Source organism: Phoxinus phoxinus (genome assembly GCF_949152265.1).
Source record: "Phoxinus phoxinus genome assembly, chromosome: 1".
NCBI lineage: Eukaryota > Metazoa > Chordata > Actinopteri > Cypriniformes > Leuciscidae > Phoxinus > Phoxinus phoxinus.
Window position 1 is genome coordinate 23,283,791 of NC_136876.1, and position 19,926 is coordinate 23,303,716.

Below are 19,926 nucleotides of genomic sequence, written 5' to 3' on the forward strand. Positions count from 1 at the left end.
CACCAATTAACACAAAAGGGGGATACACAAACACATAATGGCCATTATACACAAACAAATATGAAAACATCAAATATACACACACATAAACACTTCAAATAATACGGTCAAGTGACTTCATTTTATAAATGCATTTCCTATACATAAATAAAGGACAAGACCACTAGATAGTCCTTGGAGTCCCCCATGGTATAAACTGGAATGGTTGCGGCCCGATCGTTGCCTGGAACCATATATATACGTCCGAAGTTTCCGCCCGAACCCCTTTAGATGGTACACCAGCTCACAGGACTCAGACATAAACAACACAAAAGAAACGGTAAGAATAAACTCAGCAAACTAAACGTTAAAGAGTGTGCGCACTTAACTCCAAACGAAAGTTTAAATAAAGTTTATGAAACCAAAATCATGTTGTTGTGCATTCTTTACTGTAAACAAATTCCATTAAATAAAAAGATAAACCGACCTGTCCCAGGATCACCAATATCCGCCACACACCCATTTACAGAAACCAATATCATGAAACTAGTGATTTTTAGTGACATCAGATTCAGCAGTTACTGATTTTATAGTTGTTTATAGACTGCCATTACCTTTTAAAAGTTGTGGGTCAGTAAATAAAATAAACCATTAAAATATAATAACAATTGATCAAAAGTGATAGAAAAGACAAATATAAAATATAAACTGTATTCTGAAAAAATGCATCACTGTTTACCACAAACTTATTAACATTGATGATAATAAATGTTTCTTGAGGACCAAGATGATTAGAATGATTTCTGAAGGACTTTGTGACACTGAAGACTGGAGAACACAATATAACTGTTTTACTATATTTTTGATAAAATAAATGCAGCCTCGGGGAGCATAAGAGACTCCTTCAACATGAAAAACTCTTTATCAACCCCAAACTTTTGAACGGTAGTGTATAATAATGAACAATTAAATCATTTCTCAAAAAATAATTCATTATGTCTAGTGTCTCAACTTTGAAATGAGACTTTTATGACCTTGTATTGTAAACAAACCGTCATAAGTTGCATCAGTATGAGAGATATGTTTTCCCAAACACGCAAAAAAACAAAACAATAAACCCTTAGATTTCTCTAACATTTGTTTTTATTCTCAATCTGGAGTTAATTAATAAACATATGCTATGATCTGTGCAATACAACAGGCTTAAATTAACCATTCCATAAAAGTATTTAACATTAACAGATTCAGGCAACATTGTAAAACACTGTAAAACATATTTACAAAACAAATATGTTGTAACTTTTAAAAAAGCAACACTAAGATGTAAACGATAACTTCTAGCAATTTGCGTTATAGTCTTTGCTGTGTCCTGCTTCTTCCCAGTGGAATCCTCTCGCTTCTGTGTCTGAAACAAAAGCGTATTCAGTCAGGTAAAAAATAAAAGAGGTTACAAACTTCAAAGATTTAGCAAAATATACTTTAGGCTTTAAAATACCTTTAAGACGTGGAGATAAAAAATAATAATACTGTACTCTAAGGGTCCGTGATATTTACAGAAATTATCTATATTTTCTGGAATTTTGACAATAACGATAATTAGATGATATTTTGCTGAGTGTGTCTGGTTTAGGCCTGTCGTGGACAGCTGACTCTTGAAGATTTTAAAACCCTCGTATTTTGTGCTGTGGTCTATTTACAGCAGTGACATAAATTAACTTTTCCATTAAGGGGCCATATTTGTCCCCTTAAATTGCTTTCCAGAGGCATTTTTACCTTTGTAAAAGGCACATTTTCTTACCTTATTAGAGGTGAATTTATTCAACAGCTAATTAAATAAAATGCATTGAACACTGATTCATTCAGGAACGAAGCAGAAGTGACTGTGTCTGTCCTAAGGCCGTGTGTCAACCAAAGTGTTTTTCCCCGAGGCTGTCATGAGGGCGGACTCAGGTCCCTTCTTCTGAACAGACGGGCACGCTGCCTCCTCCTGTGGGCACAGGAAAATGCTCCTACAGCTAGGCATTTTCAGCTGGCTAAAACGCTTTGGTGGACACACGGCCTAATGAGCCATTAAATCATTCATTCATTAATGAAGCACTGCCATCAATTGTCCCACAAAGGTTCAGCTGTGGTTTCATTTGGAATTTTCCATTAGAATTAATAAATATAAGACAAGAACTGGTGGCAAAAATGCCCCTACATAGCCTGAGTTTTGGAGGCATTCTAACTGCATAATAATAGGCTACATCACAGAGTGAATAATACATGCACTCTTAATGCATGTTTTTGTTTGGTTTTTGCAAAGTGAGTGACATATTGTATAAAGTTGTTTTACAGACTATTTTACACACCCTCCCCCATGCACCTCTGGTGAGCAGGGCAAAATGTCACAGGCGTAAACAAGACAACGTAACAATGTTGATTTGCGTCTAAGCCTAAACGGCTATATTTTTCAATCAGATTTAAGAGAATCTCAAAATGTAATGCCTGGCAGAAAAAACACACACATATTTAAGACATTTTAATTACCTTAAAATCAGGAGATTCAAATGTCTTTTTTTTTTAATGACCCAGAGGAACCCTGTTATGCTTGGGACTTTTGATGCTCTATGCATGTTTCACGACAAGCAGAAACTTTACCTTGCTTTGTGGCCGTAACCTCATTGTCATCATTAACAGCATCTGGTACCGGTAAATCCTTTGGACTCTTAGCTGATGGCTGTCAAAAAAAATAATAAAATTATTCTGTTTTCTAATAAGAATAAAGCAATTTAAGGAAAAAAAAAAATCACTTTACCTCCAGGCTAGCTTCATCCTTCAACGATGTCTCTCCACCTCGGATTCTTCTCTTTGGCCTTTTCAGTTTTTGCTGGTCTGTGCTAGTTAACCTCTCCCCTTGAAGACAAAAAAAAAAAAAAAAATGCACATTTCTCATTTTGATGAATTACATAAAACTAGGTTTCTGCAGGTTTTATGAAGGTAAATAATATGAAAGGAATAAATTGAAGGGAACCCAATATGTCAATTTGTTCTCTAAATATAAATGTATAGGGAGAAAAAAATGGCCCTCATTTACGAAACGAACGCATGACACAAAACTGGGCGTACAGTCATTTTTATGCAAAACGGTGGCTACGCTCTATTTTTTTAGTTAGCGTGAACTTGCGTACAGCATAGTAATGCCGGAGAACAGTTATGAGAGCATTTTGACTGGAATGAAAACATTTGAAGCCAGTAAGCTACATATTCATGATTTAAAAATATGTTGCCAATGGTAAAATATTCTATTGACAATGTGTAATTTAGCCTATCCATAACATTAATAAAGTATTTATTTTATTAAATAGTTATAATAATTTAATTTAGCAATTATGAGGCTAACAGGTGTTTATTGTGCAAGATCAATTTTCTTTCATGAGATTACTTCTCTCTTCTTGGCCATGTTACGTTTCTCCATGTTGTAAACTCTAGGGACGAGTAAAATGTTAATTTATATGGGTGTGATATTTAAATGACGATTGTTTTCAGCCGCCAAATTTATCAATGTCCGATCATTCGTAGTATGGGATTGGCGGTATACGAATGTTTCATGAACCTGTAATGGAAATTTTACATTTAGATCTTCTACTTCTAGTTCTTTTACTTTTAGATGGGTACAACTTTTATTAACGTTAAAGATTCATTTTTACTCATAAGAACTTAAAGGAATATAATCAAGTTAAGCTATGCATATTGAAATGAAAAGTTTAACCCAAGCTATTAGAAATGCATAAGGAACAAAATGTTATAGAAAGCAAATAGAAGGGACTATGTGTACTCAAAGTAACCTTTTGTACTCCAAGTGTGAAAAATATGTGCGCAGCTTTGATCGAGCAGTAGCTAAGAGCGGGGACTTTTTAGCAGGCATGGTATTGGTCTGTCTAGATAGAATTTATGTTAGAAGAGATCTTGAACACAGACGTTTCCTTTTAAGGTAAACAAGACAAATCTTTTGACAGATGCAGCCCACTCAGGATATGTTCGGGGTATATAATCTTGGCAAAGGGGACTGGCCTTTGCCTTCTCATGTCAGATGCTCTCTGCGTGAGAATGCCATGGGCCTTCTCATATCAGACGCTGTCTGTGTGGGAACGTCTTGTGTGGGAACGTCTTACAGTAGTCTGTACCCATTGACTTCCATAGTAGGAAAAAAAAATACTATGGAAGTCAATGGGTACAGATTACTGTTTGGTTACTGACATTCTTCAAAATATCTTTCTTTGTGTTCCGCAGAAGAAATACATTAATACAGGTTTGAAACAACTTGAGGGTGAGTAAATGATGACAGAATTTCAATTTTAAAGTGAACTATCCCTTTAAATGAAGTGAATTTATGATTGAAACAAGAACATCTGCCAATGGGCTCAATCAACAAAATCAAAATCAACATAATTCAAAGTGAAGTTTTCATTACTCATGAGTCATTGACAGATATTTGTTCTTGTTTTAAGCATAAACTCACTTAATTTAGTTTAACTGTTCATTTTACATTTGCATCTCAAGTAAATGTATCTTGATTTAAAGATGTTTAGAAACTTGTATTTGAAAACAAGACAAAAATACTGTGAAAGGCATACATTTTTTTGCAATGCATGCAACATTTAAAGCCATAACTTTATGAATTTAAAGCCCAGGACACACCAAGCCGACTTCAAAGAACTAGCGACGAAAACCGACGGTGTTGTCGCCTTGCGTCGGCTGCGTCTGGACCAAAAAGCTGCGCTTGAACACAGCACAGACTACAGCCAACTGCAAACTAGCATGTGAGTTCTGCGCCTCCGTATAAGAAATTAACTGTCTATATCAGCAGGTATCAATAGTCTATATTCATCATTCAAAAGGAGAAACTGAAAGAAGTATATACGAGATATATACGAAACGTAAACAAGCGATTGCTTACCATTTTGAATATCAGCTATGTTAATAGTTTTCTTTATTTTAAGCAGCTCATGTTGTAATGAAACGCCATGAGTAGCCCAAACTAGCCCAAAAACTGCCGCCGATGTGTGGAGCACACCGCAAAAACTAGCCCGACAGACGCTCGCCAATGGCCCGACAACCGACCGTCGGCTTGGTGCGTCCCAGCCTTAGGATTTTCTGCTCTGATTTAAGTCATTTTTAAGGTCTTGACTTGTGTTAGGGTGAATTAAGATTTTTTTTTAACCCTGATAAAAGTCAAATAAAAATTTAGTAACAATCAAAACAACAATAAATTCACCATGGTATGCAAATATGTGATTTAAAAGGCGATACTTCTGTATGAATCCCAGATTGCAGTGATGACACCAGAATGGCCTCTCACCTGTATGAAAATAAAAAAACAGAGAATGACCCTGGAGTTCTTGTCTGTGACTAGCTTGCTTTGAGTTGCAATATTAGAATATGTGTTAAAAAGGGGTTTGCACACTGACCTGTGTGAGTGTATTCATGTCTGCGCAGCGTGTAGGAGGTGCAGAAAGTTTCCCTACAGTGCTGGCAGACATGTCTTTTTGAATTGGGCCTCCCTCCTTCACATAGCAAGTCATAATCCATGATCAGTGACTATCCAATTAAAAGAAAAGAAAAAACCCCACAGCTTAACCTTTGTTCATCAAAGTACTGTTATAGACATTTCATTCACATTCAGACAAGAGGAAGAAGATTTCAGAATGAGCACTTTGACATTTGCTATAGTCCTGTATGTAGCTCATTTAGATTTAATAAGCAGGGACATTTTCCATCTTATAAATAACTTTTTACATGCCTAGGACGTTTAATAACCACTTACATGCGTCTGCGTTGTAAGAATATACAGGGAGACTTCGGATAAACGCTCGTTAGCTAACGTTTGTTCATTGAAATTAGATGGCACGTGGCTTCATTTGTTATGTCAATCAAATTCAGTTCTTTATTATTAGCAAATTTAAGTTTGTAACTATATTGTGAATGGCATCTCAACTAGCACTTGTCAGGGCGTAGTTGCGCCTGGTCGTAGTTTTAGTTGGTGCAACAGGTGTAAATATTTATCAGAAGGCTGGACGTAGCTAAGCCCAGCGTAGAACTTGCACCCAACTTTTTTATGTCCAGCTGGTGCAACCAGCCCCTGGATTTTTTTTTTTTACATACCAGTATTAAAATTAAAATAAAAAAAGTATGTAAACAACTGTAAAGAGATTTAAAATATCCTTCAAAAAAATAATATGGAGTCCTGAAGAACAAAGTCCAGAATGCCACATTTAACAATGATATTTACCTCATTCTGGACACGTGAGCGCCTCTTCCTCTTCCTTCGTGTTCCATAGGTTTGGGCTTTCACCCTGTCATTGGACACAGTTTGGTTGCCGTGAGGTGGACTGAAATCATCACATGGATTTCTGAAAACATCAATTTCTGTCATTGTCCTTTCTTGATCAACATCAAATATTGGGATACTTATTTCTTCATTCTTGCAGTCTGTTGATTCTTGACCAGGGCTTGGATTTGAAAAAATATCCGACTTAAAATCATAGCTGACTTCATATTCAGGAGGACGTTTGAATTGTAATTTAGCACCCTCTGTCTGCCCATCATTTCTAACCCCCTTATTTGTTCTTGATACATCTGGTTGCCCAACACTGCATGTGACATCTTGACGGGAAGAACTTTCTTGTTCATTATACAAATTAAGCTGCTCTGATTCATAGGTGTTATTTAGGCAATAAAAACCTGATGGTTCTAGATTAGCATCAATCTCTTCTGGACTCCACAGGGAAGTAAGAGTGGGAGTTGAAGGAATGGGCCCAGCATCGGGAGGAATTTCACCACAGCTATCCTCAGCACTGTCAATTGATTTGCCCTTGCACTGCACTAAATGAGTAGCAAAAGACTTCTTGTTAAATAACCCTAAACAATAGATGCAATAAACACTATCATCAACTGAGCAGTCTGAAGCAAACATCCTAAATGGTTTTAAATCGTGTTTACTACTTTGAACAACATTTGTGCCGTGTAGAACATTTCCCTTAGTTTGAAGGAGGTTCAAGAGATGTTTCCTTTCTGGTGAGTTCTTGTCAAGGGTAAGAGCGTTTGCCACCTCTGGCTCATTAGGATGAACTGACAGAAGATGATCCATCATTCTATAATGTGGTTGCTTGCAGTAACAGCAGTGATGCATCTTCAATAAGTCATCTGTGGAACTGCTTTGGCATTCAGGACCCTGTTGTTGCAAAGAAGCTATAATTAATAAAAGCATTAAAAGAGCATAAGAAATTCAATTAATTAAATCAGTCAAAATGCTTTGCATGGTCAGTTTATTAACATTGGCATATTAACACTCAAGATCTGCACTTTTTTTACACCTAAAATATACAGCAACAAAAACTTGCATTGCAAAAACAAAACACTATTCAATAAAAAAAGCAAACAACCTGAGAATGAGAACTTGGATAACTTTTCTTTGACTTCTTTTAGACGGCTGATCTGGGAGTCTTGTTTGATGGGTGATCTGGTAGTCTTCCTTGTACTAAATGAAGATTCCAAATGAGGATAATTATTTCAACACACTGGCAAGGATCTAGAACAGGTGGACTTAAGGATTGTGCATCAATGTCATTTTGAGCTGTGCTGCTGTCAGAGACAAGAGGCCCCTCCACTTTTGGATAATTGTTTTTTGAGGCAGGATTCTGGCAAGAGTCCAGATTGGGAGGGCTTGAGGGTTCCGGATCACAAATCTTCTGTGCTGGGCTGTTAGTAGAACTGGGGGACTTGTATGGTTGTCCTTTGCTTCACATTTCCTAGGGTTTGGAATAGAGTGATCGCCTGAATATGAGATAAAAGGAGCATTATTTGGCTCTAAAAGTCTGGAGACGCTGGTCATGTCTGGAGCTGGATTTGCCAATTCTGCATCAAGAGCTTCCTGGGTTTTGCAGGAGGCAGCTGGGTTCCTGTTGTGCTTAAACATCAGAGCATGTTCCTGAAATTTGTTCCATCGATAAGAATTCTGGCAAAGAATGCAGTGAACAAAATCTGCATTACAATCCATTTTAGAGTCTCTAGGTTGCTTAGTCTCTTTCCTTTTTTTACAGTCTTTGTCAATACTCAGGTTCTCTTGTGAGATCACACTTTAAGCGCAGTTCTATCTTTCTACATGCCTTCCCATAAGATCGACAATATAGTGCTTGCTTTACTTTTTTTGTGAAGTCTTGTTACTACTGTCAGATTTGATGGGTTGTGGAAGAGTTTAGGAGAACTCCAAATTCTTCAGAACTTTTCATAAATAACTAACATTTTGTACAGAAGGTTCATTCTTCCCTGAGATGTCAGTTGAAGCATCCAGAACAGATTCTGACATCTGACATTACATTTTTTTTAAATTAAGAAAACAGTATATAATTATTTATAAGATTGATTAAGAACAGATTTACTTTTGAGTCCGTGTTGTACTTTTCAATATGCTACTATTGCATATCTGGTTGCTCACACAGTATCTTATTTTTGGTCTCATCGCCACTGACAAGCTCCATCTCTAGCGGTTTCCTGTCATCATCAACTTCTGATGTAGGTGCTTGACCAAAAAATACCATATTAGATGTTTGACATGATACATTCTCCATTGAAGTCGTGGGGTTGTCCTCTGTTTGTCTGATGGTAATAGAAGCCATCTGGTCTCTGGTGAGTGGGTCAGTTGAGATACTCTGATCATTTCTTTCACTTGTTACAACCTCAATATCAGTATGTTTTGAGGCACTGTCAATAGATTTGGCATGAACACAAGTGGACTCATCAGTCTTGATGGATTCAATTGCATCTGGAGCTGGAAAAATGAAGTCACTGGAAGGATTTCCACCAGGATTGCTGCCCAGATCTGACGGCTCATTTTGAACGCTAGGCACTGAGGCAATTTTCTTTTCATCTAAACCTCTGGAAGAATTCAGCACATCTTCATCACCATTTTCTTCACCATCTGAGAGGACAACACAAACTGATTCTGAGTCAATTTTCTTCTCCATGTCACCAGAACTAGTTTCCTTGAACAAAGACCTTAAATCGCTAGTCTGTGGCATTACAGTTAATTTCATAGTAGAAATGTTATTACAATCACACTTCGAATCAAACTTCATTCTTCCACATTCAGATGGAGCATGTTCAGCAGCAGTTATTGTGTTTGTCTGCTCTAGTATATCATCAATTATGATCAGCGGCAGCTGGTTTATGGCCGTTTTCTCGGAAACACCAGAAAAATAACAGTCCTCTTCTTGTTGACTCTTTGTGTTTTTTCCCTCAGAGGATTCAACAGCCAGTGGGCCTATTTCTATCTCAGGAATAACACTGTGGCATATTTCAGGCTTGTTCTGGATGCCATGTCCAGAGCATTCCACTGATTTGAAGTTCCCAGACACTGATCTCCTGTACTCTAATTCAGTCATTGGTTCTAGAACAATCCTTGGCTGCAAACTGAATTGGCTCAAGATATCTCTGAATAGCTCAGGTTTGGTTCTTTGATTATTCTTATTACAGGTGGTAGGCTTCTCAATAGCTGTCTGAGGTAGAAGGCCAAGGCTGCCAGTATGGTCCTCCATTCCAGTGGTCTCAGTACTGCTTGCGAAAGCTCCAGACACTGCACGTGTTGTACTGCTCCTCAGACGTGCAGATTCGGCCTCATTCCCCATTTCTTCATCCACGGATTCTAGAGACTTGTCACTGTTGTTCTCCGGAGTCTGTATTGGGGGAAATCGACAATCAACCATTTTCATAATGACTTGAACAACAGCTCTTTGGGTCAACATGACCTAGGATTCATTGCACAAACAATTCCTCTTTTTCCTTGAAGAAATAAAACTGGAAGAATCAATCGGTTAAAATGATTATCGCATAGTCTCTCCTACCTCCTGATTATGGGATTTGGGGAGTTGGCCCCTTTTCAAGTCTCCATAAAAACGTTTCTTGCGCTGCCGATAGGAGTATGGTTTCTCGCCACAATGTATCTGCATATGCATCAAAAGCCGCATTTCCCAAGCAAACATTTTGCCACAAAATGGGCAGGGTAGTGGCCCTTGACCTCTGGTTTTTTCTTTCCGTAACTCTTTGTTTGGGGATCCTTGAGGTTTCTGCTGAAGGGGTACGAAAAAAAAAAAAAATGTAATACATATTTGTGCAGGGGCTAATCTATGTAATGAGTGCCTTCACCAAAATGTTTTTCTAAATTAGGAAAATAAGTAAAAGTTCCTTCAGAAAGACATTATTAGCCTTGAAGGTGCTTATTAGGTTCCTGAATTTTCTGATTGTCTTCTGGTTGATTTAAAGTTATTTAAAACTATGAAAAAATATGAAAAGACGGATGTGGATCATTCTTCCGGTTTTTGTAAGACACATACCGTATTTGGGTTGAGATTACTTGTTGACGTCTTATCAGCAAGCCTCTCTTTCAGCTCCTCCTCCCCCCATCTCATTCCTGCTTTTTCCATGATCTTATCTTTCCCTGGATATTGCTCTCTTTCATCCTGCAACCTACGTCCTATGTGTTTCCTTGAGTGCTTCTTTAACCTCTTTTCCAGAACAAACTCTTTGCCACATACTTTGCACGGAAACATCCTCTTCAGTTTTGTAGGACTTGATGTTTCTCTGTCAGAGTCTGAAGTGTCTTTATTTGATTCCTCAGGAGCGCACTTAGATTCATCTGTGCCCCTTTTAAGAAGATCTGCACTGTGTTCTGCCTCATCTGTAGTGATTTGCGGCACGTCAACAACCAGGTTAGATTCATCCCTTGATGGACTTTGTTTATCGTTGACCTTTTTTGATTCTTCATTTTTTTGTTTCAACTCCTTAGTGACTTCCCGTGCCTCAGTTGTGCGCTTACGCAATTTCTTATCAATCAATAAAAAAAAGGAGTGTGGGTTATTATACAAAAAAAAAAGTTTGAAAATGATCAGTGTCTTTTTCAATTACAAATCTAAAAAAAACCAACCTGGGGGTAACCAGCAACAACCAGATAGGACTCATCACTTGATTGACTTGGTTTAGTGTTGACCTTTGATGATTCTTTATTCATTTTTTTCGACTCCTTAGTGACTCCCTGTTTTACAGTTGTGCCACTGCGCAATTTCTTATCGATTAGTAAAAAGGAGTTTGGGTTATTATATAGAAATAAAAGATAAACACTTGAGTATCTTAAAAAGTATATAGAGGGTTTTCACTACACGTCATCAATCCGGAAGTCGGACATTTTGGAGGCACTGAACATAAACAATGCCACTGAACTGAATCGCAATTCTGGCTGATTATTGCTGCTGCAAAATGGTAGAGTTTTGGTCTGTACTAATAGGTCGCATCGGTAAAAAAACATTTAGATTTCTATAGACTGTCAAAAGTTAAATAGAAGACTGCAAAAAACTGATGAAAGAATGTGTTTGGGGTTGAGAGAGGTACAGCATCAGCCACAAGTGTAAATGAAGCGTTGACTATGGCTAAAATGTTGACGTAATTAACTATGGCTACATTCACACTGTCAGTCCAAATCCGATTATCTTTGTATCCGATTGGAATCTGATCTAAAATGATGTCCACACTGTGTATCGCAACTGTTCAGATCCGATTTGTGTGTCCATGCAGCTCTTTGGCAATATGGCAATGACGTTGCGTTGATGGAGGGGTTTGCATTTGCAATAGAGATGTTGTCTTATTTAAATTTTACAAGCCTGCGGCAGAACTGTAGGAGGCTGTTATGTACAGCTTTTTTTCCGCGCTCTTGTCTGCGGCATCCGGGTTACCGCCCAGAATGTGACGTTGGTGAAAACCCTCTATAGTAACATCTACCTATTTAATTACAAATCTGAAAACCAACCTGGTAGTAAGGCTGTTGTGATTTTGTCAGGCTACCGTCAAGAACGATTTCAAACTGACTACGCCTCCTCTTTATATTCCAGTGTTGAGAGCGAATGTGCGGCTTCAGCCATCCTTCACGGATAAACACTTTATCACAATGTGGGCAGGCGAACGTTTTCTTTAGCTCTTGCAAATTCTGTACTTCTGTAGTTTTAGGTACTGCCTCCATATTTTCTTCTTTAGATGGCTAAGAGAAATACAAATATCAAAAATTAATAAGAAAACATGAATTGAAATTATCACATATCCAGATCAAAATGATGCATTGTGTAAGCAGGTACCTCAGTCTGGATTGGCATCTTAAGAGTTTTGCGTAATAAAGCCCTTTCAGCCTTATGGGACTTCATGTGGAAACGCAACTTGCTTGCCAAAGCGAAGACTTTGTCACACTTTGGGCAATGGAGCTTACTTTTGCCAGTAACTTTGTCCTTCTTCACTGCATCATTTTTTCCTTGCTTCTGAAAGAAATGCAAGTCCAATTGACAATGAGAGAAGCAAGGAAAGACATATGCAATGAGCTCCAAGTGTAATATGCCCTGGATGTGAAAGTGAATGAATACATAATAGCTGTATGTTTTACAGAAGTCATACAAAGTCAAAGCATATTTATACATTGTCTTTAACAGTGAACTTGAAAGTATCATGCACTGACACCAAAATGTCATAGCATTTCAATAAAAAAATATATTAGTATTGTAAACCACCAAAACACCCACAGAAATGACTCAAATGACTGAAAAACAACTCATTTCAAACAAATTTTATTAAAACCACTGCATTTCAACTGCACTGTATATATACACAAATGGTACATACAAATTAAAAAAGGTTGTGATTTTCTATTTTGTACACATGAAAAAAAGTTTGTGATTTTCTATTTTTATTATATACATTATTTACAAATTTCCATTTGATGGTTCTTCTGGTATCAAGACCTTCATTATCTCACTTTCTCCTTCTGCAACGTGTTCTTCTGGCTCAAAATGCTCCAATTTAATCTGAGTTGTATTGATCAGCATATTGACTGGTCGGCTGAACCCTTTTGCCTCTAAATAGGCATGTCGATGTTTTATTCTAAGATGAGACCACAAATTAGAGGTGTTCTTCTGAGAAGCCTTGCTGGACCCCTGGCTAACTCTGGCTGCACATTGATGGCAGAAGACTTCACCATATGCATCTTTTGAGAAGTAGTCCCAAACTTTGCTAAAACAGCGGTGTGGTAGACATGTCACCTGTGAATCAATGAGAAAACAAGCATAAGCTTTGTGAATGCCTTCAGTTGTAGAAATGGCTTTAATTAATTAAATGCAGGGTTTAAAGCAGACATACAAAATTAAAATTACCCAAACATTTAAAGGGATGGTTCAGAATAATTTCAACCTAGGGTTCTCCCATCCCCCAAACAGCAGTTGAATAAAATGCTATATATTACAACTATAATCAATAGTGCTTGATCCATCTTATCGCTAAAATCTATTACCAATGTTTTCAGATAAATGTAACAAATGTTATACTTGGTTCCTGTTTATTTATATAGTGCAAATGACAGATTGCCTTGTAATGATAAACCTCCCTCACCATTTCCTTCTTTGCATGTACTAGACGACTAGCAATGTAGTACTATCAGCTGATAAAATTGGTACAATTACAGTACATTTTCCTTGTTCTTCAATTCAGCTTTTGATAAACCCATAATCCACTCTTCAATCTTGTTCCATAAAATAAATTATCTGGCAGAAAAATGAACATGATTACTTAGCTATAGCTGATATAGCTGAATCAAATAACTCTCAGGTAACATAGCAGTCGCAGACATTTGTTTGTATGAACAGCGTGTGTTTCGAGCAACACACCAGCTCTTGTTTTCATAACTTTCAATTTTGACCTCAAACTCACCGTTTAAACTGCATCCGCTTCAGTAGTTGCTTTCTTGTTCTCTTCGTAGATTGGCTGTAGCTGTACAAACGTGTTCAGTTCATCCTAAGATAAGTGCTTACTATCTTAGAATTCATTTAACTACTATGGAGAGGTCATTTTTTCATACACTTTGGTGCCAATTAGTTAACGATAAAATTGATGAACTTCTCACTTATAATGGCAAAAACTTATATATTGGCCAGAGCCAGACCAATTAATCGGCTACTATTTGCTTATTTTGAGATAACAGGTATCGACCAATAACCATGAAGTGCTTATTCCCCACAAATTCTACTGACTGCTTTGTGTAAATGGATAAATAAAGTCTATTCAATAAAGTTTACAATTGTTTTGTGAGTTTTTAGTAAGTGTTGTCTAAAACAAGTTTTCTGCTCATTTCAGCAGGTTCTTGGACATTTGTTATCATTGAAAATCAGCCAACCTACTTTCTAGGTATCAGCATTGGCCATTAAAAAACCCATCTTGGTCAACCAATACTTCGAAATGTGTGGTGTGAGATCTCTAGCTGTATTGTATCAAATAACATTATACATTTTACAGCAGTTTTAAATTTCAGTGATCAGACAGTCACACAATGTTTACAAAGCCCAAATCTCTCCCGCACATCACCCCAAATATTCGGAATAGTGGTTGATGATAACTTTTTCAATGACTGATTTATTTTCCTCTATTTCTTTACATCCTTGATAGGTCTTATGTGTGAAGGAAAGAAAATATCCATGTACTCATATCTACAAACACTATTTCTTACACTAGAGAACATGAAGTGCAATACCTTGGGTGGTTTCATCTTCACATCCATCATCTCATCGGGAAGGTTTACAAGAGCTTTGTCCGTGTGGGTTTTCATGTGCATGGCTAACTGACAGGGCCGAGCGAACACCCGATCAGGACAATGAGGGCAATGACACTGCATCTGGTTTGCTCCACCATTTTTCTTGCTTCGATGATACACAGGGGCAGTAGTTCTGTTTTCTGGTTCTTTACCACTGCTGTGGTCACTCTCAGTAGACAGGCTGGCTGGCTCTTCTTCTTGGTCTGGTGCAGTAACTGCTAGCCGTTCGGGTGATGCGCTGCTCCTGTTGGTCTGCTCAGAGCAATCTGACAGATCATCCACAATTCCTCTTGATAGCTGTGCGTGAGAGAAAAACAACACTAACATTAAGCATGCATTAATAAGTTCTCCCATATTGTTTTTTTTTGCAAGGAATTATGGTATATAAGTAATTTACCATATTAGTACCTCTTCAATTTACAATTAAAGAACTTAATTTTTTTAGTTTTTATTTAAAAATTCTATATTAAATAAAAACTGATATTAAAATTCCATACTATTTTGTCAAAATAAGTTCAAAATAAAACACTATATAATAGTAAAAAAATAGAGATTCCTTTTTGTATTTGCTAATATTAAACTTAACAGGTGTTATTAAATTAGTTTCTTTAATGTGAGCATTAGAAGTGAAGGTAATCTACAGTAAAATGTAAATATTGGGGACATGAGTATGTACAATTAAATATACAATGTCAGCTCATTATGGATAATAATAAAATGCTGATAATATTACATTGTGCCCTAACCCTAGTGAATTTTAAATGCCATTTGCAAGACATTTTAGAACTTAAAACAACATATTTTAAAGTGAATCAGCACATTCAATGTGAAAAATTAAGCAGAATAACCGAATGCTTCTGCTTCTCAATAAGACAAAAAAAAAGGTGTTTAACCCTTTAAAGCCTGACACATTAAAAAAAATGGCAGAAAATTATATATTTTTGGAAATTAGGTGTTTATTAAGCCTTGAATAAAAAAAAATAAAAAAATAATTCCAACTCATTTTGTTTATGATATATTTTTTGTATCACATTTGATACATCAGGCTTTTTGGGAACGTTTTGCTTACAACAGTGTAGATTTTAGATACATAAAATCTATTATGCCTTTAACAGTTTGAAAACATAGAAAATTTTAGGCAGTTTTTCTCTCTTTTTCTCTTTTTTTTACATATATCTTTTTTCCAGTCCTTTTATTTTACTTTGTGGTAGTCACGAAAGCAGTTTCTGTCTTTGTTCAGGCAAAGATGCACCTTACACTTCTCACAGTACACATGTGAGAAGTGATTGTAGGTGCAATGCTTGCATCTTTGTCGGGTTTCCCATGTTGGAAAATGATCCATGGCATCCCTTCTGACATCCAGGGGCACACTGCAGCTTGACCTTTTACGGGGTGCTGATGGAGCTGCTTCTGGACAGGATAGTGGTCGGCCAACCTTTTTAGCCTTTCCAGCACTTGTGAGTGAAGTACCAACCAAAGCTTGAAACCTTTGCAGAGCCATGGTTTTCATCTTGGGGTCTAGCACCTTCTGGTCTCTTCTGTAAAGGTTCCACGCATTGATGACTGCCACTGTAACAGTGTGCCACCAGATGTACATGTACCATCTTCGGGATCTGAAGCTGAATTTGTAAAGTGCAGACAGCATATCAAGGAGATCGACGCCTCCCATGAACTTGTTATATGCTTCAACGATGGCTGGTCTGGGAACCATTATGGGAGTTTTGGATTTGCGATCCCAGCGTTTCACATTTCCCACAGGTTCAATACCCACAAATGAAGAAATCAGGTTCACTGCTTTGTTGTCAAACCATCTTACAATGATGTTGTTGTCCTGGTTCACTCTGAAGTCCATTGACCCTCTTCCATGTTTCTTCATTTCCCTTTCATCCATCATGGTGCAGTTGGCCATCCTGTTCATCCAGATTGTGCCAACGTAGTGGATTTCTCTCTCCTTTAGGTGCTGCACCAGGGGAACTGATGTAAAGTAATTGTCTGCGAAGACCTTGTGATTTTTTCCTGCTGGAAGTGTTGATGTCATTTTCAGCACAACTTCTCCTGTAACACCCACTTCTGATTTTTCTCTGTCTTGATGTTCTGCACCTTGACAAACATCAAAGTCATAAAGAAAGCCACTTTGTCCTGCACGTCCCCACATCTTAAAACCCCATTTGTGTGGTTTTGCAGGCATGTAGACACGTAGATGAGATTTTCCCTTGAATGGCACCATAATTTCATCTACTGCATGACATTCTTCAGGAGGTATGCAAAGAAACTGTTCTCGCAGGTTTTGTAACCATGGCCTAAGCTTCCACAGTTTATCTTTCTTTGCATCATCAGAAACACTGAAATTGTCCTGAAAGTGAATCAGTGTGAGCAATTTCAGAAACCGATCTCGAGACATTACATCACAAACTGCAGGAAGCTTTGTCTCCATCTCCCAATATGCTCTCACACAGGACATCTGTACTAACCCCATATGCATGTACATGCCTAGAACTTTCTCTATCTCTTTGGCGGTTGTGTTTACTGACTTGCCCTCTTTTTGTACGCTGTACAGATTTGTTTGTTCTGCCGTTTCCTGTAGCATTTCATCAGTGACAAACTGTTTGAAATACATGTATGGAGTCCAGTTACACCTGTCTTCTGTTCCTTCCTCATCAGATGCAATGAAATCGACAGATGGAGGTTGAAATTGTTTTTTTCTCCATCTGTATTCTTTCTTTTTTGCATTATCCTTCACAGACTGCTTTTTGAATGTGTCCTGTGTTGTTGGGACCTCAACTTCTATGCTGCTCTGGACTACACTTTCGACTTGATAATCTTCCTCATCACTGCTGTCTGATCTTCCATCATCATGCATGGCCTGAGGAATCCATTCCTCATCATAATCATCCTCCTCCTCCTCTTCCTCTAACTGCTCTAGGTCACTTGAATTGCCATCCATTATTATGTCGATTACATTTTGAAGATGCTTTTTTTTTCTCTCTTCTTCCTCTAATCTTTTTGACATCTAAAAATACACATAAAAAATAGATGATTCCAGCATATTGATTATAATTTTAGAGGAATTGTTACTGTAAAAATAACCTAAATGTATTGTAAGATGACATTGTGGTAGGCATATTGTAGATTACATTAAAAAAAATGTCACAAGGCTATTCAGGGATAAAGAACCTTATACCTGCAGTTTCAAATTTAATATGTGCATTTTTAACACAATATATATTTTAATATGGCATTTCAGTCATTAATTGCCATTAATTGAATCATCCCAATATTGTGTGTGTTTGCATTGTGGTAGTCATAAAGTAGATAACATTACTACAATTTGACATTACTGTTTAGACATAAAGCACCATTAATACCTGCAGTATCAAATTTGATACACAATTTCCAACACAATTTACTTGTAATTTAACGATTAAATTATTAAGTAATTATGCATTATTTAAATTCAGAAAGTGTTAAATTAATTATATCAGGCGCAATCCAATATTATTTTTTACCTTAACAACTTGAATTTAGCCTTTATTTTCCTGCCGAAAGCGTCTGGCTTGATCCAATCGCAGCCGCCATTTTGAAAAGCTAAAAAAAAATCACCCCTCTACTGCCTGCAGTACAGTGAAATTCCACAAGATGGCAGAATACATGTATCAAAATAGATACAACAGGTTTTCAAAGAAAGTATTGCTCTCACTGATTCAATACATGTCTTAGAAACTCGTGTAAATATGATACGTGCGGTTTTAAAGGGTTAAGGGTAAATGTCATGTTGACTTCAATTACCATGCTGATGTTTACCTGAGAACGGGCTAGCTGTTTCTTCTTTTTCTTATTGTCACCGTAGAAGAATGCCTTGCGCCGGCGGTACTTGTACGGCCTCTCAGTGGAATGGATCCGCATATGAATCATCAGCCTCTGTTCCTTTCCAAAAACTTTACCACAGTCTGGACAGGCAAAGGACATCCTCTGCCTTCTGTTGCACCCTCTCCAGTGCCTGACCCTGGTGGTACCCGAAGTTGGATCAGAGTCCAGAGGGGCCATGTAACTTTGGGCAGAGTCCCAGGTCATACCGTCAGCCAGGCCATAGGAAATACCAGTGCTTGTCCCAGCAACGCCAGATCCCTGATCAACACTTTGAGGTAAAGTGGTGGCGCTGTACAGGTTGTGATCAGCAGTCTCTGTTTTGACTACAGGTGATTCTGACGCTTGTCCAAATCCAAAGTTGACAGCACACTTATCTTGAGGGGATGGATTGGACTCGTCTGTGATGGAAACCGTAATGGGTTCTGACGGGCCTGAGAATTTAAAGAAACCAAACAGCAACCATTTGATTAGATAAAGTGCCATTTCTGTTTTCAACCTAAGAAACTAAGTAGCTAAAGGTGAAATGTGCTGATTTAACCCAAAAGGAAATGCAAAATATATTTTGTCTCGTATTTAGTTTTTGACTGGATATGTTTTTTTTCTCCAGTGGACTCTAGATGGGGTCTTTCTGTTCTGCGCGTCCCCTCAACGTTTTGGAGCGAAAACAACAGTCATACAAAACACACATCTATGTTTACTTCGGCCTAATGCAGCTGCGAACAATCATAGATCTGATGGCAAATATTTACACTTCCAATATTATGCATTGCTCTGGAAGGCTAGAAGCTGAATGCACGCAGATGATCTCACCAAGATAGTCCGCAGTAGTGCATAGGCTGAAGAGCACAAAACTGTGTAGCAACTAGCAACCATATAACGTTAGCACTACATGTCTCCGCCCCCAAAGTTTTCATCACATATTGCTATCAGTCTTTCACGATATTTTTCGTTAAAAACTACATTAATTCCGGTCCTACCTGGCCAGTCCGCTTGATTAGCCACCTCCATCCATCGGAGCCTCCGTCTCAGAATCTCATTTTCTTTCCGTGCCCGGATCGTCTCCTCCTCGTACTCCAGCACCGTCCCGCCGACCATCTCCATGATCTGCTCCACCGCGGCCATCAGACGCTCGTTCAGCGCGCGGTGCAGAAGCTGCAGTTTCGTCATTGTGGCTGTTTTAGCTTTGCAATTCAGCAGCAAAGAGAAACTACTGAAACGGCTAACTATCCCCGTTGCATGAACAGTTTGCCTTTCGCCTCCTAATCGCAAAGAAGAAAAGGCAGCAGGAAACAACTGACTGCCACCTACTGCACAGGAGAAATGCTACCGTTCGGCTGCAGAGCAAAAGTCATTATGCAAATGATTCGTAGGAGGAGAGCAAACCTGTCCGAATGGAAGTCAACACAAAACCGTAGTAATCAAACGCTGTT

General features: G+C 37.9%; 1 protein-coding gene across 7 annotated transcripts; it reads right to left on the minus strand.

Moving 5' to 3' along the window:
- Positions 1-1,106: 1,106 nt before the first annotated feature.
- Positions 1,107-19,834, minus strand: LOC306994524 (uncharacterized protein). 7 transcript variants are annotated; one of them, XM_079605076.1, is made up of 11 exons: positions 19,474-19,771; positions 18,431-18,927; positions 14,570-14,926; positions 12,138-12,314; positions 11,816-12,043; positions 6,251-7,192; positions 5,430-5,559; positions 5,237-5,320; positions 2,777-2,874; positions 2,620-2,698; positions 1,107-1,384 (listed from the first exon to the last, which is right to left on the minus strand). In XM_079605076.1, the coding sequence occupies exons 1-11, from the start codon at positions 19,661-19,663 to the stop codon at positions 1,317-1,319; spliced, it is 2,850 nt and encodes a 949-aa protein (XP_079461202.1). In that variant the 5' UTR covers positions 19,664-19,771; the 3' UTR covers positions 1,107-1,316. The 7 variants fall into 7 exon arrangements, with proteins under 7 accessions (XP_079461202.1, XP_079461201.1, XP_079461199.1 ...); XM_079605075.1 differs by having other exon boundaries at positions 18,416-18,927; positions 19,474-19,764; XM_079605073.1 differs by lacking the exons at positions 1,107-1,384; positions 2,620-2,698; positions 2,777-2,874; ... (1 more) ...; positions 5,430-5,559; positions 6,251-7,192 and adding exons at positions 8,349-9,692; positions 9,861-10,085; positions 10,350-10,838; positions 10,940-11,077 and having other exon boundaries at positions 19,474-19,834.
- Positions 19,835-19,926: the final 92 nt, after the last annotated feature.